The sequence below is a fragment of the Neopelma chrysocephalum genome, unplaced genomic scaffold (assembly GCF_003984885.1).
Source record: "Neopelma chrysocephalum unplaced genomic scaffold, ASM398488v2 Primary Assembly neopelma1_131, whole genome shotgun sequence".
NCBI lineage: Eukaryota > Metazoa > Chordata > Aves > Passeriformes > Pipridae > Neopelma > Neopelma chrysocephalum.
Window position 1 is genome coordinate 1,335,282 of NW_020897793.1, and position 27,595 is coordinate 1,362,876.

General features: G+C 37.6%; 1 protein-coding gene across 6 annotated transcripts in view; it reads left to right on the forward strand.

The window, feature by feature from the left end:
- Positions 1-27,595, forward strand: part of LDB3 (LIM domain binding 3) — a 121,004-nt gene that overhangs the window by 70,080 nt on the left and 23,329 nt on the right. For 4 of the 6 annotated variants that reach the window (XM_027698650.1, XM_027698652.1, XM_027698649.1 and 1 more), the window contains 4 exons: positions 5,119-5,288; positions 6,249-6,285; positions 20,690-20,725; positions 26,501-26,671. In XM_027698650.1, coding sequence (XP_027554451.1) covers positions 5,119-5,288; positions 6,249-6,285; positions 20,690-20,725; positions 26,501-26,671 — 414 coding nt within the window. Of the gene's footprint in view, positions 1-5,118; positions 5,289-6,248; positions 6,286-10,068; positions 10,971-20,689; positions 20,726-26,500; positions 26,672-27,595 lie in introns of those variants that run through there. The other 2 variants (XM_027698653.1, XM_027698654.1) reach the window with 2 other exon arrangements.

A 27,595-nucleotide genomic window follows, 5' to 3' on the forward strand; every position in this document is an offset into this window, starting at 1 on the left:
TTGATATGAGATGGTTGTTTCCATTAATCCTTTTCTATCAGACAGTTCTAGTGAAACATTACTCTTTGCAGACAACTCCAGGACTACGTTCTCCCATGTAATGTTGCAAAAAATAATTTTTCTTTAAGATTCACTATGTAAGCTACCATTTAAGCTTTTGCTTCATTTTGGAATGTGACTCCTAAGCCAAACATTCGCCTGGTCCCAAGGAGAAACTAATGTTTTTATTCCTACTGTGCTCAGAGCTACAGCCTGTTTTGTAACTTCTCTTGCCTTTTTTTTAAATTTATAACATTTAGTGACTATCCAATTTTCTCTGTAGGTTTTTTTATTACAATTACAATTTTTATTACAATTAACACAGCATTTTTAATCTAGATATCTAGAAACCTAGCAAAGGTTGTGCTGCCATAACAATGGCCTACCCATTGACTGATATTCATTCGATTAAACCTTTAGGTTCTTTTGTCTTCCATGATATTCTGAACTTTAATTTGCAGTGGAAAGTGATATGTTCTTTCATTTGCTTAGTTGGTCAAGTCTGAGATAAGATTATGCTTAATGCAGAAGTATTTGTATGAGAAGTTTTTCATATAGAAGCAGACCAAATTGTGTACTGATTCATTTTGTGTCAATTCTCTGCATATAATTCAGTCTCAGTGCTTAATTTTTCTTCTTCTGGCTTTTCATTTCACGTTAGAGGTGAGCCCTGAAGCCACAAGATGTCTGTAAGATGGTAAGCACACTCAGACTGCAGACCTAAAGGGCAGACAGTACCTGGAAACACTGCTTACCTCTTCTATCCGTGATGAAGGACAGACAGGCTCAAGATAAGAATTCATTTTCTAGTTTCACTATTTGAAATCAGTGATGCTGTAACTTAGTGAGATCAGAATCAGACTCTTGTCACTTAGAAAATAACCCACACTTACTGGACCACCATGGAAAAGACAAAGGAAAGCACAGAATTATTCATACTGCAGTTATTCAGACATTACACTGGAACTGAAAGACAGAAAATTTTGAATGCCGTGGCTTCTTATCTTTTCTTCTCTTGCTATGTTTTTTTTTGTTTTAATTGATTTTACTAAACCAAGAAGCAAGAGTTCGTTGCAGTAAAACCACGTGGTTAGTACGTTTTGATTATATTTCTGTCAAACCTCTTCTAAATTCTATTATGCAGTTTTAGCCAAATTCACAAGTTGTAAGTAGGCATAAATCCAACAACTTTATCCAGATTAAGAACTGAAAAGTTAAAGTAGCAGAATCAATAATGTGATTGGGTAGAAACTAAAGTCTTGTGTATCCTCTACAGTAAGTCAACTTGGCTGGATATTTACCAGTCTACGTGAACTTTTGTTTGTTGGGTTGTGGGGATTTTTACCTCTTAGCACTTTTATTGATTAGCTGGAATCAGTCCAATACCTGAAGTCACAGTATTTCATGCTATGTCTACACCAGGGGTAGTACACTGCAGTGTTCCTAAGTTTTACTCATTATCTATTTAAATTAAACCTGGTTAATGACTCCAGGGTACCATTCACATGGTAAACTGTAGTTTATAATGGACTCCAAAAAATAATAATCCCACTGCTACTTACTCAAAGAAATTTGACTGTCTTTAAAGCTTGTTTTAATGTCAATAATGTGTGACTAGTATGATGATGTGAAAAAGGAGTATCATTCTTTATTGACTCCTACTAAAATACCTTAGGCTGTAGTGTGAAAACCCTCAAAAGCTCTAACCCATTTGGGAAGAATTTTTTTTCAGTGACATCAATTTAGAGTAATATGCTTAAAGATGAATAATATTTCTGCACATCCACACTCAGATGGAAAGAAATTAAATTACAAAGAGGTATAACAGAGGTATTAACGTGGTTATGTGCATCTTTAGGCTGTCTGTAGGAATCAACTGTCACATTTAGGTTTATGAAATGCTCATAATCAGCGATGCGCTCTATTTTGCACTTCCATGCTGAGTGGCTCATACGTCCTAGTTACTCATCTACAATGTAATTATGATTTTAAAAAAAGAAAAAGGCCTGTTGAATTAAAGGCAGATTTGGAAATATTCCAATGTATTACATTAATTTAGTTCAATTTATATGAGCATGTTTCACTCTGCTAGGGAAGGTTAATTCACCAAGCTCCATTTCCTGCCTTGAGACCCCTGGTGGCCTAGTGGTTAGCATGCAGGACTCTCACTGCTGCAACCCGGGTTCGATTCCTCGGTCTCCCGGGCAGATGGAACCCGTTAGCCCTGTGAGGCCATCCATCTATGAGAAGGTCACTCTAAACAAACCTACGTCCTGAGGACCTCACTGCCATTGTCCAAGCGTGCTTGGCCCCGGCAGATGAACCTTAGGATTAAAGGGTGGGCTCAGTTCAGCGCAGGCTGTGTCTCACCTAAAAAAATCCATTGCGCAGGCTGGAAAGGTAAAAGACCTTTCCCCAGATCTTCGTTCGCGAAGACTGGCCATTATTATTATTTCCTGCCTTAATCATCTACCATAAGGATATTAATACGTCCTGTTAATGCCACACGTTACTACTGTGAAATTTGTGGTCCAGCCTTTAGCTCTAGTTTTTTAACTAACCTTGAGTTAATAGCATAATTATACATAAACCTTTAAACTGCTTTTTTTGTATATTGGTCATAATACAAGAACAAAGCATTTCAGCAAGAGGATTTAGTCCAAGGAATTTGTACTGTCTGTAACTTGCACGGTGCTGTTGCCACAGTGGTCTATGGTTGAAGTCAGCAGAGGTTTATTATCCACTTTGCAACAGTATGCAGCTGGGAAATTTTCTATCACACTGCTAAAAACAGCAGTTTTTTAAGCTTCAGCAAGATTAAAAAGTCAGTCTGGGGATATAAAGTTAACTGTTGGCCCAATTCGGGCAGTCACCTATAGCAGTCGTACAGGGCAGGGTACTGGGTGCTCAGCACCCTCAAATGCCTCTGGGGTCATCTTTTGGGGAACATTAACAAGACCCTTTACAGTGACAGAACTTTTCAGTGTAGCCAAGTGTCAGAGGCAGCAGCAGAATGGTCCCGAGTGGGTTGCTGACTTACTGTTGATATTACAGAGAATCTTTTCCATGCAAAGACTATTCCTGCTCCCACACTTTCTGCCCTGCCTCAGCAAGCCCTTCAGCCATATATGATGGGCCAGAAGAGGAAGACTACTGCTCTCCCATCTTCCACTAGGAGCAACACTAGTAGAAGCCACTAATGGCACACCCTTCCCAAAATAAACAAGTCTACATTATGCCTCCTGTATCTGCTAGTGTTTAGATATTGTAAAGATAGTGATCTGGAAACATGAGCTAAAAGAAGAGCTGGAAAATGCTGCTTCTTCCTACAGGGCATCTTTCACACTGAGAAACTTTTTTTACATAACTTGTATGTTTTGTGGCAGAGCTTAAACTGAAGAGTCAGGTTTTTTTCTGAGTTCACCTTTTTTCCAAGCTGTGCTCCATCTCATAGATGATTGTGCTGAAAAATGCCAAAAAAAAAACTTTACTGAGGTTTGTGCTGTGCTGGGTCCTCAAGAAAGTGATAAGTTTGCATATATTGGGGGTTATGAAGAACATCAATACTCCTCCAATAAACCCTGAAAATTCCTAGAGAGATAGGGTGCTTTTGGGTCCATATAAACACCGACCATGTTTGTGAGCCACTTGTGGTCTGACCTGAAGAACACGTCCCATGCTATTATATCCAGATGCATCAAAACCGTGTATTGATGAAGAGGAGTGTGTCAGCTGGAAAATACTGATATTTAAAGCACTACCTGGTAATATTTTTCATCACAGTATATGTTATTGCTGTGTGTAGGATGTCAGACATGGTTCTTGGCTTTCTCATGATTTCTCTCAGGTCTTCAAATCACAGGCTCAACTTCTCTGTAGATTTTCTCTGCACAGTGGTGTCTTAGAGAACACTAAGTTTGAGCCTGAACCAAGGAAGAAACTTTTATAGCAGGAGACTGTTCCTGGAACTTTATGGCAGTGACTTAGTTGGACCAAGTGGCCCTTAACTTTTAACAGAACCATTTCTCAGTTTTCCTGAAGTTGAGCTTGCTGCTTGCAAAGCTCTTTATGGAATAACAAGTTAAAGCTGTTACAATAAATCACTTGCTTCAAAAATAGACCTTATATTTAGAGCAGCCATGGAGCCAAGTTACTCCAAGCATACATCATCCCCTCAGTGTATATTCCTGCAGCTCTGTTAATAGTTAATTTTAACTGTATGCTATGCAGAAGTTATTTTCACAGGGGAAAAAAAAGGCACTATTAAGTTACGAAGCCTGTTTCTAGCTTGTGTCATAAATCAAAGAGAGGTTACTTCACTTGTGCTATAGACCTTTGTGGCTTTGATTTTAGTTGTGCACAATTGAAAGTTTTTTCCTGGATATATCACTTCACAAGATGAGTAGACATGTTGTAAGACTCTGAGATACATTCTGTTGCTAAAGATTTCAGTTACAGCATATGTATGCAAGTCTTGAGTACAAGTCTAGACTTCTTTGCTTTACAGGTTTAGTAGACAATGAATCCAGACTTATGGCAGATGGAAATTTAATTCAGAGTTTGACAAAGAATCATCTCTAGAAAGAGCTATAAAAGCCTACCACATTATTTTTAATGAAATATGGTTTTTATTTCTAAGTGCAATCTCGAAGTACATTGGCCCAACACTGTAATTTAAAGAAGTAGCATAAAACAGTGTCAACATGAAGTCATTTTTATAAGAAATAATAGGGGACAGGAATTCTCAGAGAAATAAATGTTTTTGCCTGGCATACTCAGCTTTATCACCACACGTTATTCTAACCACTGTAAGCTTGTGGCTTCCTTGGCTGAGGAATCATGAACAGATATTTCCAAGCATTTTCATGCTGTTTTGAATATGCAGATTTGATGATAACTAGCCATTATAAAGATAAAATGAGCCATAACATAAAATTGATCAATGTATATTTTTAAGAAGTGGTAATTTCAAAGCCACATTGTGGGATGCTGTTACTCTGGGTGATAAGCTGAGACCAGAGGGGTTGGGAGGAAAGGCACCATATGCTGTTTCACAACGTTTCACTTTCTGAATTGCAGTACCCTCCCTCTTAAAGACCCTCACGTAGACAGTGCCTCCCCGGTGTATCAGGCTGTGCTGAAAACTCAGAACAAGCCTGAGGATGAGAGCGAGGACTGGAGCCGCCGCTCTGCCAACCTGCAGTCCAAGTCCTTCCGCATCCTTGCCCAGATGACTGGAACGGAGTACAGTAAGTGGAATAACAGAACATCCTCCTCATCCTGATTTTAGTCATGTTGTTATGTATCGCCCTGGTATTGGCCGCTGATACTGAAGGAATACTCATGACCAGACTCGCAGTTTTCAGTCCAAGATCCTGGATGGAACTAGAGAGAATAGGAAATCAAAGTGTACAGTCTCACCTTATGCTTTGTGAAGAAAATTCTTTGATCTGCCAGGGGTCTCACCATAAAACTATAACAGACTATGCAGTGAAAGAGCATTTGGGACCCCATAGTTCTTCCTACTTACAAAGAAAATTTCTGCAGTGCAATTTTTTGTTCTCCAGCAGCCTAGACATACAAAGCTGTCCATTCATTAGAAAAAATGACAAATAAGTCGTGTCTCTTGTAACAGCCTTTTATAGAAGTGACTTCTGGAGGTCAAAAAAAATCACGGATCACCATTTGTCTTGAATCTATGGTTCTATCAGCCCTGTTATCTAAACCTAGATCTGCTGTGAATGTCACAGGAGATTGAGCTTTGCTGCTTGTTGCCTATGGAAATGTTTTTCTGACCACCTGGTACTAACCTCACAGCTGGTTTCTGATCTAGAGATAAGGAAGTTCAGGGCCCTTTCCCACATCGGGGGAAATAGTTTGTATTTTGTACGAACCTACTGCTGATGCCTCTTGTGCTTTCCTGCAAAACAGCAGGACCTCTCTGTAGAATCATTGCCTACAGCTGTGAAACACTGCTAATAAATGAATGACAAAGTAGTTGTAATAGCTACATTCCTCCTGACATCCTCATTTCCATCTCTAGGGAACTGCTCTTCCTCATGATGTTCTCACAAATTCAGTTGCTGCAAAATCAACATGAGTGCACCTTTAGATAGGCTTTTGATATGTTTTTAAGGAACTTATAACTTCATCATAAAGCCAATTCCTTTCTTTCTTGCTTTTTTAACTGGAACATTTTTTGTCTACAGTGCAAGATCCAGATGAAGAAGCCCTGAGGAGGTCAAGGTAGGCAACACCCTGTGAAAAATATGGCTTTCTCCTTCCTGATAACCCGATAGTGTTTTAAAATGGCATTAATATGAACCTCCTTTATTATATTTTTGTCCTAAAATAGTCTAATACATTTACTTAAAAATCACTAAAATTAAAATGCTCTCTGTGAGAGGCCTTTGAATGAGAAGGATAACAAATTAGCATGCTTTTAGGAAAGACAGTGCAAAATTCCTGGAGTGTGTTTTCAAATCTCAAAGCTCCTTGCTCATGCAACTTTCCTGTACTTTACTGGGTGTATGAATGTGTTGAATTCCAAGCCCTATGTAACTACTTGATTGTGTAACTGGATGAAAATATGTAATGTTGTGATAGCACTGAAATTTGTGAGCAATTTATTTGGATGACCCTCTGATTGACATTTGATTCTCCCTAAATGATACAGTAAAGGAGTTGTTTCCATCCATACCCATAATCCTTAGCTTATGTTTTGTTTGGAATAAATACGACCCAAATTTATAGAATACGGAAGCACAGGACTGCTTTTGCTAGTGGATAAATGTATTTGTTTCATATGATCTATCAAAAACACTTAAAAAGTGGATATGTTCAGAGATATAATATGGAATTAAAGATTTATCATCATCCTGCATAGCCAGGAAATAGATGTATTAGAGATTCTTATGTTGAGCTAAAAACTGCAGTTGAATCAAGAGCATCCTGCGTGTAAGCCTTATTTTCTGTTTGCATATTCAAATCCCTATTCACATGAGCTGCTCTAAGCCGCTGGCTGGGTTTGTGATGTGTTTGATACTCAAACCACCTCCTTTCCTTTTTCTTTTTTTTTTCTTTTTACTGCTATATGGCTTCTTTAAAGGTTCTGAGCTTTTGATCACAGCGCAAGTTACAAATGTTGAATCAGTGAGAAAAAAATCTGCTGTCTTCCCCGTGAGAATACAAGCGTGCTTTCAGTTGATGTTTGCTATAAACCTTCCGTTGCAGTTCACCCAAGTTCATGGCTAAGTGCCCGAACATCAGGCTTGACATTATATCCCTCAGGGATTTATTTCTTCCCTCAAATGTGCAAGCCTAATTCTCATTAAATGTATTGTGCATTATCTGTTTTGATGTAATAGCACACATCCAAATCCTTACTATGATGGGATTTAAAGCATTGTGATGAACTTAAGAGTCCCCCATCCACATCTGAGATTAATATGTTGTTTTAAAGGAATAATCTTTCTAGGTGTAGTCTGTGGCTTTAGAAAATACTAGATACTGGAAAATTTAGGTGGTATCAGATATGTTGACAATAATTATCTAGTAACACCTCAACACGTGGAAATTGCACATTCTATCTCAAAGTACATGACTATATTCACTGTGCTTTGCATGTTTTCTGCAGTTTTGAGGTTTCACTGTGTTATCCTTTGTTTTCACAAGGAGATTCTGGCTATGTTTAGGCACACCTGAACAGGTTTAAGGGCATTCATTGGCAGTAGATTCAAGGGAACATATACTAGGTAGTTACACAGGAACTGTGCAATTGGTGTGAGCTCTGGGGCAAGGAATGAAACGGGGTCTCCTTCCTGCCTCCCTGACAGTGCCTGTCCCATGTGGGTGGGTTGGTGCCTGCCTCAGACATTGCACACACTCCACTGGAGATGTGGTAGCAAAAGCCCCAGTTGTGCATGCATCGATCATAGACAGCTCTTTGGGGCCTGTTTCATCTCTTGGGAAGGCTCCTGCCACTTTTGATTTTGTAAGGGATGGAAGGACCTGTGTCAGATGCACAGACTCCATGCTTGAACTCCACTCTTCCAGCACAATAATGGAGTAGAAAGTCCTCTTCAGTATCTACTCCAGATCCAGACTATACAACCACACCTTTCTCCACATCCACAGTTTGGGGTCATCTGGAAGGTTTCCTGGGTTCCTGAAAGCAAAAGGTTTCCATGGAACTGTGGAACCTGAGTCTTGCCCTGCTGTGCTGGAGTTCTGGAAAAATCCTTCATGTTCCAAAAGTTAAACTGCCAGAGATTTTGGAGGGCAGGGGATTTTGGTCTCAGGGCATGCTGTGAGCAATCTCTCTGGTGCTTTCTCTTGCAAGAACTGCATGAAATGCTGATCAGATTTCTCCCAAACTCTTGAGGGACAGGGGGTGATACATGTAGCTTATTTTTGGCAGAACTGTTTTACATAAAAATAGTCACTTTTAGATTGCTGCTTCTAACTTCATGACATATGTTCTAAATGAGACCTATGAAGCTTGGGCATTTTTGGGTGGCAGAATATCCCTTTCAGTTAATATTAATGAGTGCGTTGCATGACTGTCCCTCGCTCGTGCTGCTGCTATTTTGAAGGCACACATGAGATTATAACTTGCTATGAAAACTTTCCATTGCTGGTGTGATGATTGTTGTGGAATATTTTCTGGAAAGAAGGGATCTATTTCAAGCCAAACACATGTTTCTGAATACCTTTTCCTTGAATGGAGGGATAATATCTCAGAAGTAGTAAGGGAATTCTTAAATTACATATCAGACCCACTGTAGCTGGTACACTCCGGTGTAACTGGAAAAAATGCCATCAGGAAGTTTCAACTAGGAATACTTTATATCTTTTAATTACTTAAAAGCATAAAAGATATTTTGAGAAGTCATACATCAACACTCCTTTAGGAGTGTTACTTGCATGACACTGTGTTATTAAGAACAGAAGATTTAGAAATATCAGTGAATTTGTTGGCATTTACTCTGTCTATTGTTATGTGCTTTCTTCAGCCTGAGGAGTAAAACCAGCTCAGTCTGCTCATTTCTGTTTGGCTGGTTTCACTCTCAAGTTCCACTGCATTAACAAAATTAATTGTCTTGTGTTTTGAGTGTAAATAATGAGGAAAAAAAATTACCTTGTTTGCAGTGATTCAAACACGTTTTGCAAATAACAAGAACATTTTATTTTCCATTCTGTTTGATATACTTCTCCTTCACTGTGCTCTCATCTCACATCCTCCTTCTTCCCCTTTTTATTTAGAAAACCTGAATTTAAACTGTAGAGTGTCTAGAAAAGGCTAAATCCTGAGAGGTGCTGAACATGGCTCGACAGCCCCAGTGTGCAGTCAGAGGTAGCCAGGGAGGGCAGGAGATGGCCAATACTTCACAGGACTCTGCTTTGAAAATCCCATGTTGTTCTGCTTTGTGACACCCATGACCAGAAATATTTATGCAAATGTAAACACTAATACTTACTAATGCTGAGAAAAATTGTAGAAAAGTACTGCTTAAACCTGTGGGTGATGGTCCTTGCAGGAAGGACAGCAGGATATATATGGGCTGGCCTAGGTGTTACAGAATGGAAAATACCTGCATTCATTTTGCACTTTTATGAGTTAACTGTCACTGACTGCTCAGCTGGGGGCAAGGGAGGGAAAAGCCAAGAGAAACTGGTGGCAGGGAAACAATGGGATTACACTGCATTTCTAGCAAAAGCAGCCCTGTAATACCAAGCACAAGTCAAAGAATAAGAAGTTATATCGAGTTACTTCTCAGAAATAAACAACTGCAAAACCTTTCATACATGGTCCAAAAAGCATCACCCAGCCTTCATTGTGCTGATTTGATAGCTGAGGAGAAAATCCAAATAAATTGCCATTGCCCTAGTTATAAGGCAGGGGAGTGGTAGCCATGGTCCCTAACCCCTTTCTTTCTCCCTCCTTTCTTTCTTCTGTGTTTGTGTCTCTCTCTGTCTCTGTCTTTCTCTCTCTCTCTCTCTCTCTCTCTCTCTTTCTTCATGCCACAGGGAAAGGTTTGAAACGGAACGTAACAGCCCACGCTTTGCCAAATTGCGCAATTGGCATCACGGCCTGTCAGCGCAGCTCCTTAATGTCAAAAGTTAAAAGCCCACATTTATGGGGCAAACACAGACAGAGTTACAGTCAAACATTAGCTGCTGTCCTGAGTTAGAACCCCAGTGTGTCACACACGCTGCTGGGGCCTTGCTCTGTAGGTTTCTGTCGTTAGCCTGTTAGCCATTCACTGTCATCACAACTAAAAGTAGCAATACAACCCAGTTCGTGTTCTTCATTTTAAAGTAGTTTAGCTTTACTCCTTTACTATCTCAAACTTCAGTATACAGGAAAACATCACTATTGCGGTCCCTTGACTTTAGGAGAAAATTAGAGGGAAGTTGCTGACAGTATTTCTTTAGGAGGAAGAAGAATTGAGACTTTTACTGAGTTTTACTGCTGTAAAGATAATGAAGTAGGAGAAAGTTGAAAAGAAAAACTGACTGGCCTAGACCTTGCTAAATGTACAACATACTTAGTTTGCATAGTTGAATGATGCTGTTTGAAATAAGATATTAGCAATGTGAAGTTATATTTCTTCAATATATTACACTGGTAGAGGTTATTTGCTGAAACCATTGCTGTAAGTTTTGTGTTGGAAAATTGAATTTATCATTATATAAAAGTGAGAGATAGCTGGGGTTGCTCAGGATCTGCGAGGAAATGACATTTTGCTAGAGGTGATCTAGGAGTGAGAAGAATATATCATAGTACTGTTGCACTGAAGCTTTTAAAAGCATCTTTTAAGTTTTAAGGAATATGTTGCCCATTCTGTATTGCTCTTGCTTTGACCCACACTTTTTCTGTATATAGCAGCATGCTTTATCTGAAATAAAACGTTTTAAAACTAAAATAATTATGTGCCTGTTTTACAAAGTACTTTATTCTGTTTTAAAACAGTAACTGCTTCAACTGATTATTGAAAGAGGGAGAACTTTTCTTTCCTGAATAGAAAATTTGGTCAAAAAGCTTTCCGTTATTAGCTAGAATTATTATTGACCTTTAAGTTGTTTGAATTAGGATAAAACTGACAAAGCAGTTGAAAGAACAACAGAAATGAACAAAATATTTTACTAAGTGTGAACAAAGCATAATTAATAGATAATAGCATAATTAATAGATGTTAGATGACAACCTATTGATAATATTGTTTAGCATTTCCATTTAAATAATTTGCGTTCTCTGGCAGTAATTATTAATTTGTCTCTGTGGCAAAGGCACTTGAGACAGTGCTGGTGCTTAGAATGAGATCTTTTTGTTACAATAGTACAGTTCTTTGCTGTGTCAGTTGAGACATGGCAAACCTATAGCCAAGGCTGCCAAATATTCCATCTGAAGTACACCAAGGGCAATGCTACTTTCCTTTCTAATTTGTGCTCTGATCATCAAATGAAACAAAAAATGTAACTACATTAAACAGTTTGTGGTTTCCATAGAAACAGTTGATGTGAGCCGTCAACAGGCTGTATTAGGAGTCCTTGGCACTGACTGAGGCAGAAGTTTCTGTGATGAACCACTGGTCTCTGCAGTGACAGACTGACTCTATCACAGGCCTGCTGGCAGCCTTTAGAGTTATTTTTTTTCATTAACTTCTATAAACTGCAAATCAGGTACCTTTATCTGGTAGCAATAGTTCTGATCAAAGGGATTAATCAGTGCATGAGATCAGACTCAAAGTCTTGTGCTTTTCGCTGCTTCCAAATTTGTATCAGCAGTCAAGTTCATTCAAACTCCCATTTTTTTTCTGTGTTAGAAATAAGGAAAAGCTACAGTTCATGAAGAATTTTGCATGAATCAACAAAATACTGGAGTGTTTAAAGGGCTATCATACATATTTTAAAAAAAGCAATTCTTGAGTATTATTAAAGAGTACATGAGCACTAGTTGCTTCTAAAATGCATTTCACTTTTCTTAGCTAAGTACCATAGCAATTCAGTAAACATGCTACTTAATTCACAACATGCATGTACACTTTCCTTATGGGAACACAAACAGATTTGCTAGTGCCTGTGGAAAATCAGCATCACTGCATGAAATAAGAGCAACATTTTAACTTTTCCTGAATGTTGCCAAGATCAAACTTTGGTGAACCAAAGTGGTGGTGAATTTTATTTATATATGGGAAATTTTGATAGAATTTAAAATATCAATAGGCACTTTTTTCACAAACATTAAATGTACCTAAGTAAAAAATTATCCAGTTCTAATTTTTAACCAAGTTAGATTTTTGATCATTTTTTGAATAAGTAGTAATACAGTCTCTTCACTTAAATAGGACTTGTGTATCCTTAATATTTTATGAACAAAATACAGATACTATTTGTTTCAAATAGTCCTAGTGCATGTGTTATAATGAAAAAGAAAACTTCTAGATTATATCTCAATGCTTACACTTAATGTTATTTTGAAAGGTATTTTTTAGTAATTTGATAAGATATGAAATTAATGGAAATGTAATTAAGGCACCCCTTCTCCTTAGCTCTCTTCAATGGATTTAATGATAAAAATTCATGCATATAAACCATGTAATCATATAGAGAAATAATATTAATCCTTTTTTCTGTTGGATACAAAGTGGAATCTAAACAGGCTTGTAGAATTTCAATTTTTTATGTAGTTACAGAGAAAAAAAATTAATAGAAAAAGATCTTGATTTGGTTGCTTTTGGAACTTTCGCAATATTGAAGACCATTTGTAAAGGTGCCTTCATTAATCCCTATGGCAAGATTTTCACTACAGCATATTTCTACTGCTCAGTCCAGTCCCTTTTAAAAAAATATTCTGAGTGATGGACTTTGGATTAACTGTCAGTCAAATTTTCCTATGCCATTTCTTGTTTATATTTAGATTAGTTATTTCTCAACTCTTACTCCTCAGAAATCTTCCTTTATGTAGTCATGGCAATCTTCAAGTCCAAAAAAATGAATGTTACAGATCTTTTTTCATGTAACTGTGAATAGGCCTTGGTTTTGCTTCCTGAGTAGGAGGTGGCCTTTGTAGAAAAATTGGCCTGGAGTTTTCATTCTGCTACATACCATTGCTAAAGACTGTAACAGACTGTCTGATAAGAAAGCATTAACAGCTTTGAAGAAACAGTAGCTTTGTTCTAGCAAAAGGTCAAGTCTGCTCTAGTTTTGCTCTATTTTTAGTATGTTCAGGCTTATCTCACTGTATGTGGCTTCTGATTGACCAGCACCATCCTGCAGTGTTTCCTGACCATTTGCAGAAGTCTGCTGTTTTGCCTAGGAAGATTATTCACAATTAATGACAGTGAGGCTTAAAATAGGTTCCTGATTGAAGACTCGATGAGTCATGTAATTCTTTAAAACAGCACTGACGACAGGCAGGTGAATCTGTCCCATGCTGAATCTATTTTGACCTGTGACTGCTCTGCTGAGCAGAGGACAATAGTCAGTGACAATACTGTCTTCTAAATAGCCTTCATGCCAAAAATAAAGTAAAATGCAGGATGTGAATAGTGATATTCACCCCCTGCCCTTCCCAATATTACCAGTAAAGCATAGTCTTGTAACCATTTAATGAAGACACAGCAAAGCTGATGCCAGTAGGAAATCAAAACCAAAAGGCCTTCCAGGTAAATCTGCTTGTCTGGTTATGGCACAGGGACATGCTTATTTTCTGCTGTGGTACAAGACTCCTTGATCTAAACTAACCTGTTTCCCAAATCCTGCTGCCCTGCCTCGTGCTCAAATGGTCTCCCCTCACCTGCTGCAGTGCTTAGTTTGCAGCAGAAACACTGACTGCATGCAGTGTGTGCTGATGGACGTGGTTAGAGTGTGACTTTAGGAGAGTGGGTATGAAAACTTGACCTGTCTCCCTTTCATGCATGACAAAATGAGAAAGGTTCTGTGGCTCTTCCCCTTGCCTCCCTCTTCTCACCCCTCCCTGCACAGGAAGGACAGGACATTTGTGCTAAGCCATAAATACAGAGGTCACTTCATTGCACTTTCTCATTATGGACAGCTGGGTGGAGTAAATCTTCCATAGCAAGGAACAAGTATTTTAGGGACTACTTTATCACATTTGAAAAGTCCAACTCTTGCATATCACAAAGCTTTCTGAAGCTATCTTCAGGGGCAGATGAGGTGACACCAATTTTTCACTTGTACAGTCGGGTTCCCACAGGAACTGGGTTGATTTTGTGGGTTCTTTAGCAGTGTCTACCATGAGTTTCAGTGACTGGGACTATCGTTATGTGTTTTGGAAAATGCATGGATACTGACACAAATGTTAGTTTGCAAAGTTAAAAAGCTAGAATTTTGGTATGGTACATGGTATTACCAGATAATTGCTTCCTTTAATCAATTTGCCTTTAATTAACAGCTTTCTGCAGTATCCATGAAAATTAATCAACTAAAATTTGCCCTCAAGCACAATAACATCCTTTGTTCTACTGCTGCTTATCAAAGCCATCTGACACCACCAAGACAAGGCACCTTAATTCCCTTCCTTGGTTGGCCAAAATTTCCAATGATTAGCATTGCTGACCTTCCCAATTGCCAAAAACCTGTTTATATGCTGGTCAGATTACCAAAATCCTTTTGAAAGACATACTCTGTCTTTCCACAACAGCCAACGAAATAAAGCAGACTTCTCTATGTAGACTTCTCACTTAAGGAACATAACTGCAATAAAGGATAATAAGCACATCAATTTAATATATTCTGTTCTCTGCTTACCTTTTAGCACCTCACCTTTTAGAATGACAAAAGTGTAGGAATAGTGAAATAACTCAGTTGTCTCAGTGGAATTCTGAGTGAAACCAGAAGGGAAAATTGATCAAATGTAAAGTCTTTCTTCCTCAATATACTTCTGGAGGTTCTGTGGGGAAAAGAGCTATTTAGAGATCATAAATCCCTTGTTTTCAATCCTGTAGAACAAATTCATCACAGATAGTGAGTGACTCTGGGGTACAGTGTATCCACTTGAAAACACCCACTTAAAATTGAACGAGTGAGGGCTCCAAATGCAATTAAGAAATACCATGAAGCTTTTCTCAAAATAGTTCGTAGAGAAAGTAATGCATGAGCTAACAGAGCTTGTTAAAGCTCAAGATTCAATTTTGGGAGTGGATGTACTGACCTGTATGTAACATCTTGTCTTTACCATCTCAGTCTCCTGCATGTTCCTGTCCATCACATAACCTTTGCATGAGCAGGAACTAACATTAACTTTCATTCCTACTGTGCAACCTTTAAAATTCTCGTATGCCTTCTGCAGCTGCTGCAGGCATCTAACCAAGACACCAGTGCACAATGCTGCCTTTCTCTCTGACTAGTCCCTTGCATTGCCTTCAGTCCAGCGAGGGTAAAGCAGTTCTAACATGCAGCAGGCTTTCCAACAAGCATTGTAACTCAGACCACTCAGCTGTGGTCTGTGGATCATCAGCCTGGCTCACAGAGCCCTGCTTAGGGTGAGCTGGAGCATAGCACTAGCACTGCTTCCTTTTATTCTGCTTCTAAATTGCATTAGTGTCAGCAAAATTACCCTAAATACTAATAACTTCCTAATAGTTCATTTCCATGTGAGCATTTGTTGTAGCTGACCCAAAATGTTATATGATTACAAATGAGAGAGAGGGAAGGTAAGAAGATCCTTAAGAGAGTTTATGAAATAAAATGCAATCCACATTCTGAAAGAATAACAAGTGTTCTAATTCATACCACTTAGTTACTTGATTCAGGAACTGAACAGCACAGACACATTGCTGTATTTCAGAGGCAGCTGCAAACTTAGCATAATGCCACGTAGAAGAAGTATGAATTTTCTTATCATCAATACGCACAAACTAAAAAGTAGGTCTAAAAGATCTACCAGCTGAAATTGAGATCTCTGGGTTCTTGTCCTCTCAGCTTCCCTGGAGAAAAGTGAGGTCATGAAGAGAAAGAACACTTCAGTGAAAGGGGAATTGTTTCCTGGCATACAAAATCTAAATTTATTGTGCACTGGTTTTGTCTGTAATGGTCACAAACACAGCCTGAAAGTCCAGATCCTGTGCTCAGGTGCCTGGTGGCAGATATCTGCACTTTACCAGTGGGGCTGTAAAAAGCAGGGCCAAATCATTCCGTTCAATCCAATTGCACAGTTAAGGCCAAGATAGGGAACAATTATGCGAATTACGTCCCAGCTCTAATTGCTACACATGCTCAGAATTTTGCAGTCTTTGGTGATAAAATTGAAAATGGGAGTACATATACTTGCATGGCAAATATCACTCTACAAATCTTGGAAAAGAGTGACCTTCCCTTTCCCCCACACCAGTGCTGCTGTGTGCCCAGCTGCATTTATTGTGTGACTGTTACATTTAACAGCAAACCTGCAGGTGCCACTAAAATGCATTCATGGGAGGGTGTTGGCTTTGATTTTAGCGACCTGCTTTGACTGAGTTCCATGCTACTTGTTGAGAATGAGTTGCTGGTTGTTTTCCACTGAATCTATGATAATGCTTTTCCTGTTCTGTGCCACTGTCTGCACAAACCAGGATACCTTCTGGGAGAAATGTATTTCCCTGTTTTGGAAAGCAGACACACTAGGAGCATATATTGCAATATTGCCACGTTTTGGCGTGGGCTGCTCACATTCTTAACTACAGTGGCTGAAAAAGAGAGACTAGCTCTTCTACCCCTTTTTTTCTGATTCCAAGCTAGTTTTAACTAAACCAGCATGATAGTTGTCTTCTGTCCTCTCCATTAACTGCCTATGATTTCTTTGTGTGTCTTAGGATGTCTGTGTTGGAATAACAAAAATATAGCATGGGGGGAAAAAAAGACAAACATCCTCAATAGTTTTATAGTCATTTGACCATGGAAAAGTTCTCAGCTGCAAACACAGAAAGGTAGAAGCAGCCTCATTGGATCAGAACAACAGTTAATGTAGCTCAGTGTCCAGTTTTCAACAGTGTCAGTGTCTCATGCCTTTGAGACAAAAAAATGTTGGAAAGGTAATTACAAAATAACTGTCACACAACTTTACTCCCAGACACCCTATAAAAATTTCTTTTGAAGTTATTTTGTAACTTCTACTTCTTAAAAGGAAATTGTATTTGTAGGCAAATATGTTTATGTAAATATAAGTATGTTAGGATGAAAGCTATTGTAAGTCTAAGTCCAACAAATCTGCACCATACTACTAGAAAACCAGAATTTTTAATTTCAATAGATATAGACCTTAATAATCTGTAAATCCACTTCCCCTTTGAAAAAAGGCCAGTATATATCTCTCAGGCTCTGTAGAAGACTACTGGATGACTAATACAGGAAAATACCAATAAACTGAATAGATATATTTATTATAAAATATATAATCTCTCATTAAAGAGGGTGAGCTGATATTTTAAATACTCAGATGGGATTCAGGAGAGCTTATTTCAATTCTGTGCCCTGCTGTAGACCTTCTTTGTGACCATAAGCAACTCTATTAAGTTTTAATTTCTCATTTGTAAAATTAGAAAAACAATCTTGCTCCATAAGAGTATAGAGAAAGAACTCAATTACAGTATTCACTTACTGCTTCAGTCTGAAAGAGAGAGCTGAAGGACCATGTGGTCTCTCAGGATGCCTCATGTTTCTTGTGTCATTAGGTCTTCATTAAACACCTGTTGCCATCTAAAGAGAAGGCAGATGGAAGGTACACAACCTCCACATTTCAGCTTGCCTGTTATATGTAGGTGCTTGGGAATCTTTTACATTTGGTTTCCAAAAGTAAAGTAGAATAGGAAAGTATTCCCATGTCCAGTTCATACAGTTCAGATTTAACATACTCATTGGAAACTCTCTTAAGTGTCTCCAGGCTCTTTTTAGGATCCAATAGCACACACAAGCTTGGTCTGCAAAGGAATTTTGCATTTGGTTACACCAATTCTTGTTGGTGTGTGGGGGAAAGACTCTATTTCTGTAATTTCAGTCACTCTGTCTACGTGACCGTATCCTGTAGCATATTTTTATGAGAAGGAAGCATTTCAAGATTTCCACTGTATAATATACCGTGTAACTGGGAAGACAGTATATTGTGTAAGTCTAGTTTAGATATATGTCCAACATTTAATGAAGTCTGTGGGAGTTGCACTGTTCTCTCACAATGGTCATCGACTAAGGCCCTTCTATCAAAAGCCATTTCAGTGGGGAATAAAAAGGCTGCAGACAAAAAACAAACAAACAAACCCAAAAACAAATCAAAAACCCATTCATTTTAAATCTCTTCCAGATAGCTCAAAACTATTGTCAGTTACTGGAGCAGCCTGTGTAGCCACAGAGATATAAACTGCTCATAATATTCTGAGCCAAATTTTTTCATGTGGTGAAGGTATTGACTTTACTGAGCCTGCCCCAGGGATGTATTTGGCTCAAAAGTAAAATTATTTCTGCATTTAGTTAGAGAAAATGTTTGATTGTACAGTAGCCTGTTCCTCAAAATGCAAGTATTGCAAATAAGAGGCACAATGGATCTTGAGCCTTTCTTATTGTTAACCAAATGGGCATTACTCCTGTTGACTGGGAAGAGAAATAGTTCCTGGAAGCCACACCATGAAGAATTATTGTGTGCCTTTGAACTCATCTTTCCCTCTACTCTCTGCCTTTTCCTTTGCTTTATTCTGTGGAAGTATTTTTACTACTCTCTCTTTTTCACCTTCCCAACTCCCCTGCCATCGTCACTCAATGTCATCCTATTTTGTACACTCGGGGAAAAAACTTTTGTGAAATGCTGACCTCAAAATCAAGTGACGACTTTTTTCTCTTCTTTGGTGTAGCCACTACTAATGGGGCAGAAAAGTTTGGATCAGATTAATAATAACAAGAGAGGCTTAACGCTGCTTCAGCCTGACCCCAACTGCCTGCCTTTTGGTCTTGGCTGTGATCCCTCGAAGAATACTTGGGAATAAGCAATGCTTTATTCCTTTCAGGCTGTGGCTGTGTTCTTTAACGTCCTTGCATGACTGTGGCTCTTGGTGTACTAACACTTCCCCCACACACACACACACAGCCTCTAATCCATCCTCCTCTACCTTGTTTCATCCTGACTTTGCAATGAACTCACAACTTGATTACCCCAAAGGCAGTGTTTGGTTTCTCATTGCTTCAGAGTGGTGAGCTGATTGATCTCATCAGGGGATTTGTTTTTAAGACAGGCTCTTCCAGACCAACCCCAGTAACATTTGTAGTCAGGCGGCAGCATCTGAGGGGCATTTGAGATCCACTTCTAGGTTTGAAAATCTGACTTCATGTATTTTAGGGGTTACATTTTAGTTAGAGGTTTTAAAAATTTGTAGAGGACGCCTATGCCCAAACCTTTGCTGATCTAAACTGGATTGGTTTTTATAACTTTGTTAAAACTGAACTAAGGAAAAGCCATTTCACATATGACTATACATACGTATGTATCTGTAAGTACATAAACACAGAGGCACATATAAAATACTGCTAATAATGGGGAAATTATTAAGAATAGCCTTCCAAATGTAATGTAAGTTAATGATTGGTGCCCAGCAAATCCACATAAATACATGTATTCCTTTTTTTTTTTTTTCAAAAGGACACTGCAGAAAGAAGGCGCAGTAGGATAAATGAGGACATTTGCTTTGTGTTTTGTAATTTCAGATCCCAGTTAAGAAAAGTGTTCTCATTTGGCATATTTTAGCTTTAAACCTATCAATTTCAGCACAATTCCTTAAATAGAAAGGGACACAACCACCCACTAAATTGCTAAATATTGAGACTATCTCAATTACTTAACTAACTGGATTTCAAACTTAGGAGTTTAAGGCTAATGGATTCTATTCTTTATGAAAATACTTTTGTCTTAACTTCTTACAGATACACAGTTGCTTGCACTTAAACTGATCAGTTATTTTTTTAAGTGTGTGTGTGTGTTTACTGAATAATAGCCCAGTTCTCTGTCAGAGAAATCAAGGCTGATTTACTCCTCACCTCAGGGAAGGAATGATTTCTAATTGAGGGAATTGTCAGTGAAGGAATTGTTTCTAATCTGATTTACATTGAGAAAACAAGTACTTGGATAGGACAGAGAATTTTTAAGTGATACCAGGCACAAGAAATCCTTCTTGTATGAATCTTTGTTACCCATTTTTTATCACTTCAAAATACCAGATCCTTGAGGATTGCCCAAATCTGATTAGTTTCACTGCTTGGATTTGGCAACAAAATATGTTCTGCTGGAATATTATTGAATTTTTTTTTTAAAGGGAACTTATTAAAATCAAAACTATTCCTGAAATTAAAAGCAGACATACAACATCTAATTTGTAACTGTTAATTTTCCTTTTACTTTATTATCGAAACAAAGTTGTTTGCAACTGATAAGAAGCATATAATTATAAGCAGCAGTATGGAGTAAACTTGTATATTTGGTGGGTTTCACCTGGAAAGCTGAAGAGATTTCTCACAACTATATTTATGAGCAACCACTCTAGGATGCTTTTTGCAACCAAACATTTCTCCTCAACCCATTTTCTTTCTCCTTGGTTGTTTTTGGGTGGGTTTTCTTGCCACCACTGGCAATTGCATTTACTTCATTCACACTGTATCCCTCCTTTCACAGAGACAAGGAAAATGTTGCAGCAGCATCAGAAAACAGGTAATGTTTGCTATGTTTGACTTACTTCCTATTAAGAGTGTATCTCCACTTTCCCCATATTGTTCTTACCTCAAAAACATGACATTTATACACTGTTTGAGCAGGTGATGACTGTGGAGGCTTCAGCTAAGTGGTTCATTAGACATTTCTTTCTAATGCAGACTTCAAGAAACACTATGACATGGGACAGGTGGGGATCATGTTTCTCAGAAATTACAAACTTGAAAAATAACAAGTTTTTAGCAAATAGTCTCAAAATGGAGTATTATCAATTTGTGGTGGAGTTTTAAGAACCGTTTCCATTTTAAACTTTGCCTAGATCATTCAAGATATTTTTAAGATCTAAATAAGTTTATCTTTTTGGTATTTTAAGAACTCTTACATGTCGGATTCTTGCATATATTGATTGATCCTCAGTGGGTTATGAGATTCAAAACAGTCTCTCTGTAAGTTCTTTCATGTCAAGTTGTTTTCTCCCAAATGATCTTAGCACATTTTGCAGTTACAGATAAAAATGTGCTGTTTTCTATTAGTTCATGTACTAAACCACACAAGTACTGATACAAGTATTTCTTGAGTGAATCTGACCAATAGTTTCACGGAGCAAAGAAATGCCTCATCAGTTTTTCATGAAACGAATTCTGTCTCGCTGCTTTCCTCTGTCTTGTTGATTCCTGCCTCAGATGTGCAAACACTTTGTATTTTTTCTTTTATTTTTTCTTTCATTTTAACAAAGGTTGCATGGAGTTAAAATCTGAGTGCAAGTGTTATTTGTTACTAGTGACACAAGCAATGGCAACTGGCCCTTGAAACAGTAGGGAAAATTGATTTTTATTTTTAAATTAATTATGAAAATAGAAGGAAATAAACACTTTGATTCCTGTATATAAAATTAAAGTGTATAAAACAAGGAACACTTTAGCATTTCACCAACAGTTTCATTTGTTTAAAACCATCTACAAGACTGTGCAGCTGCTCCACTGAAATCTCTTTTTCTTTTAATTATTGTTTTATTTTACCAGGAACAATTTCTGATATATGACTGGTGTTAGTGTCATACTACATTGCCTTAATCTTGTGTGACTTGTCCTACCATAGCTTTTCTCCACCTCCATTATCATCACAGCCTTGCTATGTGTCTTATTTTGATATTCATAGCAATATGGTTTCCAGATTTAACACAAGGTACCTTTTTTAATTCTTCAAGCCTTTCCTGGTCTTAAGCAGTAATAAACTAATGAACTATCAGGATTTGTCATTACTTCATCTGCAATACCATGATGATCTCCAGCTTCTTCTGTGACTGGAATTCTGTCTCTTCCTCAAATACCTGCTATTCCCTAGGAAATGCCTCGTTTTCAAACCCCCTTGTAATCTTTGTTACCCAGGCCTGCAGACACTGCGCATGTGCCACAGTATGTGACCTCCAGTATTTGGCATCCTCCTAAACCCTCCACCAGGGATGCCAACACTGACAATGCCAAGCCAGTGGCCTCCAAGGGCTCTGTGAGGCTTGGAGCGGGTACAAGTCAGAGGGAGGCCACTTTCACCACTGCTGGCCAGAAAGTCCCTCTTGCTTCATCCAGTAACCAAAGGTACACTGTGATGTGTAACTGCATAACTGACCTGCTGTGGAGCTTTGGAGTGCTTTGGTAATAACAACCTCTAACTCCTGGAGTTCAGCTGGAAATGCCCATTGCCTAAAAGGAAGGTGTTCAAGTTCTACAAATTCCAGCAACTTCCAGTTCACGTGGGTGTTATGTTTTCAGTGGCTCTCTTAAGGATCACACATAAAATACAGAGACAACAGTCATAAAAGCACCTTTAGCAGAGAAAGAGCAGCTGATATTTCTCTATTTTGACTGTATTTCTACAACCATTCCCATATTCAAATGTAAGACTCTTCCATGTTATGGCTTTCTCTAACCATATTCTCAGGCACTTTTTTCTACAAATGCTACAATAAGAGATATTTTTCCCTATATGTTTTAGTTTTTATTCCCTATATATTCAATTATTTACATGTGATATGTTGGAGGATTAGAAACCAAAAAAACCTTCATGCATTACATAAAGGAGACTAAGTACTGCTTTAATAATCCAATTGATTGTTATTTGGACAGAAAGTCTCAGAACTTACGACTTTGCTGAGAGAAAGAAGTATAATCTGCACTTATTTTTTCTACATCTTAAAGTGCATTTGTTGCTGTGTTTTCTCATTATGGTTGTTAACTATTATTATCCTCTTAACCTCTACTGATCTGTGTTCCTTTTCATGAGTGAAAATCAGCTGAGAAGAGATGTGTGTTTGTTTTCATCCACCTAACTTACTTTTATGTTTGTTACCACAAATATGAAGATGTTTGATTTTTTCAATTTTCTTTGATTTTCCTTAAAATACAAAGTACTGTAAAGATTTAAAATCTACAGAATGACTGCATTTAAAAACAAACCAACCAACCAAAAACTCATCTGTAACATGTAATAATGAAGCTGTTGCAATATATTATCTATTTTATATAACAGCACTCACATTTATCAGTTCTTAAAATTCTGCTGCACTTGAAGTACTAAAAAAATCAGACTGAAAATCTAGGAAGTAGGCAATCTTGAGGAAAAGAAAAAGTTGTTTTATTTGACTATCTAAATATTTATTTAAAATTTATAGTTGTTAAATTAAAACCACTCAAGTTAGTCTTCAGATCTTTCTAAAAACTGAGTTGAGAGTGTTACCAACTGCATATAATTTATGGAACAAAATCATCCTGATTTTTAAGGTTATATCTACTTCATTTATATTTATTCCAATTCCTTGGTGTGTTAATTAATATATTCTACCATGAAAGAAGACAATCAAACCCCTAACACTTTAACTATATAAAAAGAAATATTGCAAACACCATGCAAGATAAAATCTGTTTGTATTTTCTTTAAACTATAAAAGGTACTTTAGTATATTTGCATTTATTTTATTTACATGGGTTGTTCCGTTCAAATCTGTCTCCATACAGGTCCTTGTCCTCAAACACAGGTTTTTGGGTTTTTTTTTACTTTCTTTTCAATATATATCACTGAATATGTATTTTGATTAATGTTTTGGAGATTGTTACAATTAAGTAAGTTCACTGGTTTCTTCTCTTCAAAGTAGGAAGTCGCGAATCTATCGAAATCTGTAGCAAATTCCCTTTGACATCAGTGCAAATAGACAAAATAGGTGGAATCCTAGTTTGTGTTTGTTTTTAAGACATATACGAAGTTCCATTTTTATGTACAGCATAGTTTCACTCCTTTCCTGTTTGCCTGATCAAAGACATGTAAGTACTAAATTGTGACTCCACACCTTTTAATGGGAAAATTCCAGTACCCACTGTGGCACAGGGGAAAAAAAAATCCTGTGGATATTGAAACTCAGTAACAGACTCTCCTGTGACCCATAGTTGTGATGGGTAATATTCAGCTACTCTGCTGCACAGGCTTTGTAATTGATAGTCTATTTGTTAATTGGAAGAATTTGCATCATAAAATGCATCAAGATGGGAAAACTGATCTGAATTTCAGCTGCATATTACGATGGGCAAACTTTTGCAAAACTGTTGCAAAACTTGGTGTAATGATTTGAAACCCAGAATTGCAAACTGGGTATTTTCAGGACCTCATTTCTTATGTGCATAATTGCAGATGAAATTCATAAGGGAGAAAATACTGATTTTCTGCTTTTGTTGCGGGTTACATTCTACTTTGAAATGTATGGTTATAACAACCTCGCTTCTGTTGCAGCTAAACAAACAGAAAATAATTAAGACACCATCATTAGACTACTGAGCCGTACAAGAAGAGAAGGACAGGTGAAATGGGACAGTCCCTTTAAGAACAAGGGGTGTCACAAATTCTGAAGTACCAAGCACTCACTCTGGGTCCTCAGGAGTGTAACTTGCCAAGTTAGCACTTTTGAGAGAAGCAAAAAGAAAATATGAGGTAGAATGGCTAAAACAGAGAAAATTTGCACAATGGATGGTAAATCTGCTAAGGAAAAAATGCTGAGAGAAAGAATGCTTGAGCGCTAAGGTTGGCTGAGAAACAGTAGTGGAACTGTAAGCTTTCTTCTGTTATTTGACACTTACTGTGCTTAGGAAGGAGTATTTGGGGCATTTTGTACCTTGTGCAAGAGAAGCACAGAATTCCATCACCCTGATAGGAGTGATTTGTAAGAATGCAGAGATGTGGCAATATACTTATGAGTTAGGTCTAAAGAAGTATAAATATATCCATTATTTTCTTAGGCCGCTGCTCATGGACAAGACAACTATGTACAGTAATGCTCTGATTTTAGAAAAAAAAAGTATGTATTTGGATAACTACTAAAGAAGTATCAAGAAAAATGTCCCTTATGCCTACAGGACATATGCTTATATTGTCATCAAAGTTTCTGCCCCAAAATAGTGTTGCAATTTGTTATTTTTCAGTGGCTTATTTGTTCTGTGGATAATAATTAATAAGATCCACACTAAAATCTGCCTAAACACAAAATAATGAAGTTTTTCTCTTTTCTTATTTCTCCTTTTTAAATTTTAAATTACTTTAAATTATTTTTATTAGGTTTATTGGCAAGAAAATTATTAATGGACCTATTATTAATATTATTATTCTGTTGATATTAAGTTCAGTGAAACAGTCATCAAATAACTTGAATGTTTTCAGTGATTTTATTTTGGGGTTTTTTCATTTGATGTAAGAGCTAATGGAAGACAATAAACTGAACCTTCCAAAAGATTGGTTTTCTTAGCAGTGGATGACTTTGACTAAACTATGTTGCAAAGCTGTCTGATAACTTGGCGCCATTTTTCTCTCTGTAAGAGATGAGTAATTCAGGCTGAAGTATGTTCACAAGCACTGGGTGATGAAAGACACTAGTAGTTCAGTAGGTTACTAAAATGGCCACAGGATACCAGACTAGATTATTATTATTCATTTCAATTCATTTATTTGCAATCAAATAAAGAAAAAATGAAGAAAATTAATATTACTTTGCTCCAAGTAATCTGTGCCACGATAGTACGAGAGGGCCACAAGGATAAGAACTCATGCTCATCACCCAAGTGGTTTTAAAACTAGCATAGTAAAATTTTATGCTACATCATCCCCTTGTATTTTATATATTGTTCTGTGTTTGAAAGGGCATCTCATTATTATTTGGGTTGGGCGGTGTAATGTAAGGTGAATTCAGGTCAGAGACGAAGGGACTCCTTTTCCACTACCCAGGTTGCACAAAACTGATGAAACCCAACAGAAAACTGTGCTGACTGGATTTCTAGACTATCGGAATTTGCAGGAAACCTGCTGGCACAGGACTGAGATAATATCCTTTAAATTGCTTTTCTTCATCTAATTAAAAAATTTACGCTAATATAAACTTCAGTTCCAGGAGTAAATATTGGATGAAAGTTATCCGAGCTCAAAGAGTTTGTGACAGGCTCTTTGCAACCATTTAAGTCTTCCATGCCACATTTCCTACCACTGGCTTCAGTGGGAGCAGGACTAAAGTGCTGTGTAACACCTGGGATAAATTTCAGTCAAGCAGGACCAAAACTGCATTTCAGTCTTAACTGCACAACGGAAAAGGCTGAACAAATGTCTTTTTTTTTTCTTTGCATAATTGTGCTTTTCCCTCAATAACCCAGCCTGCTACTATGTTTGCAGGTTCAAACATAGTAGGTTTTGTGCTCTACATTTAAATGTGTGCCTTCTTAAGATGCTTCTTGTTTTATTTAATTCAAGTCTAATTAGTACCCCTGTCGAGCATGCTCCGGTGTCTACCAGTTCTGCTGCTCCTGCACCACATGCTTCAGCACCTCAGCCTGCTGCTGCTGCTCAAAATCCAGCCAGCCTGATGACACCACCAGCAAGCACCTCAGTAGTGCAGGAGTCGTTCTCCTCCTCCTTCCAAAGGTAATGCTTCACTGCTTTATCCCCCTATATGGCTCTGGAAATGCTGCATACACATTCTTCGCTTCAGAATGTGGTATGAAAAGCTGTAACCTGTTTTATATGCTTTTATATATTTTGGTGCATTTTTTTTTCATTTTGAGGTACGTTGTTCATGTTTGCAAAGCATTTGCAAAATAATGCTGCCCCAAAAATATAACTTTGTTTTCAGAAAGCAAGTCTAGGGTTAAAACTAGAAGTGTTTTTTCATCACTTGTAATAAAGCCAAAACAATTCCTCATAATAGTTACAGTGAATGGAGATTCTTTTAATAATGTGAATGAAGGTTCTTTTAATAGTCTTTCTGCAGTGGGACATGAAAAGGAAAATTATAAAATGTCATTTACTCACGTGGTTGAGCTCAACCTATCATAGCAGATGTCAATAAAACATGGTGGACATTTGATGATTGACTTGCTCTGTAAGTCAAGTCAAGTAGTTTCTATTAGATTTATCTAATACTTTTTCTCTAATGAGAATTAGCCTTAGAGCTGAAGTGAGTTTCAAGGAGGTGAGCACTTGTAACACTTGTAGTACAGTGGGAGTTACAGTTGTATATTAAAAGCTGTCAGACATCACGTGAGGAAACCTGTGGGATTTATACAGCTGTCACTTATGTTACAGTAATTTTAGAGATAGTAAGAGTGAATTCCTTTGGTGCATATTATTCTTTTATCTTTGGGGTTTGCTACATGAATATTCTGAAAAGATGTATGTTTTAGCATGCTTTACAAATCCAAGGAAAAGCACACTTCCAGTAATGTAAACTACTTTAACCAAGACCTCAGTTGTAGCCAGTCATCTTAAATGTGTGTAAATGGAATTGGAAATGTTCTCTTGGCTCTACTTCTTGATAATTTTTGCTAGTTGACTTCCATTATGTATGTA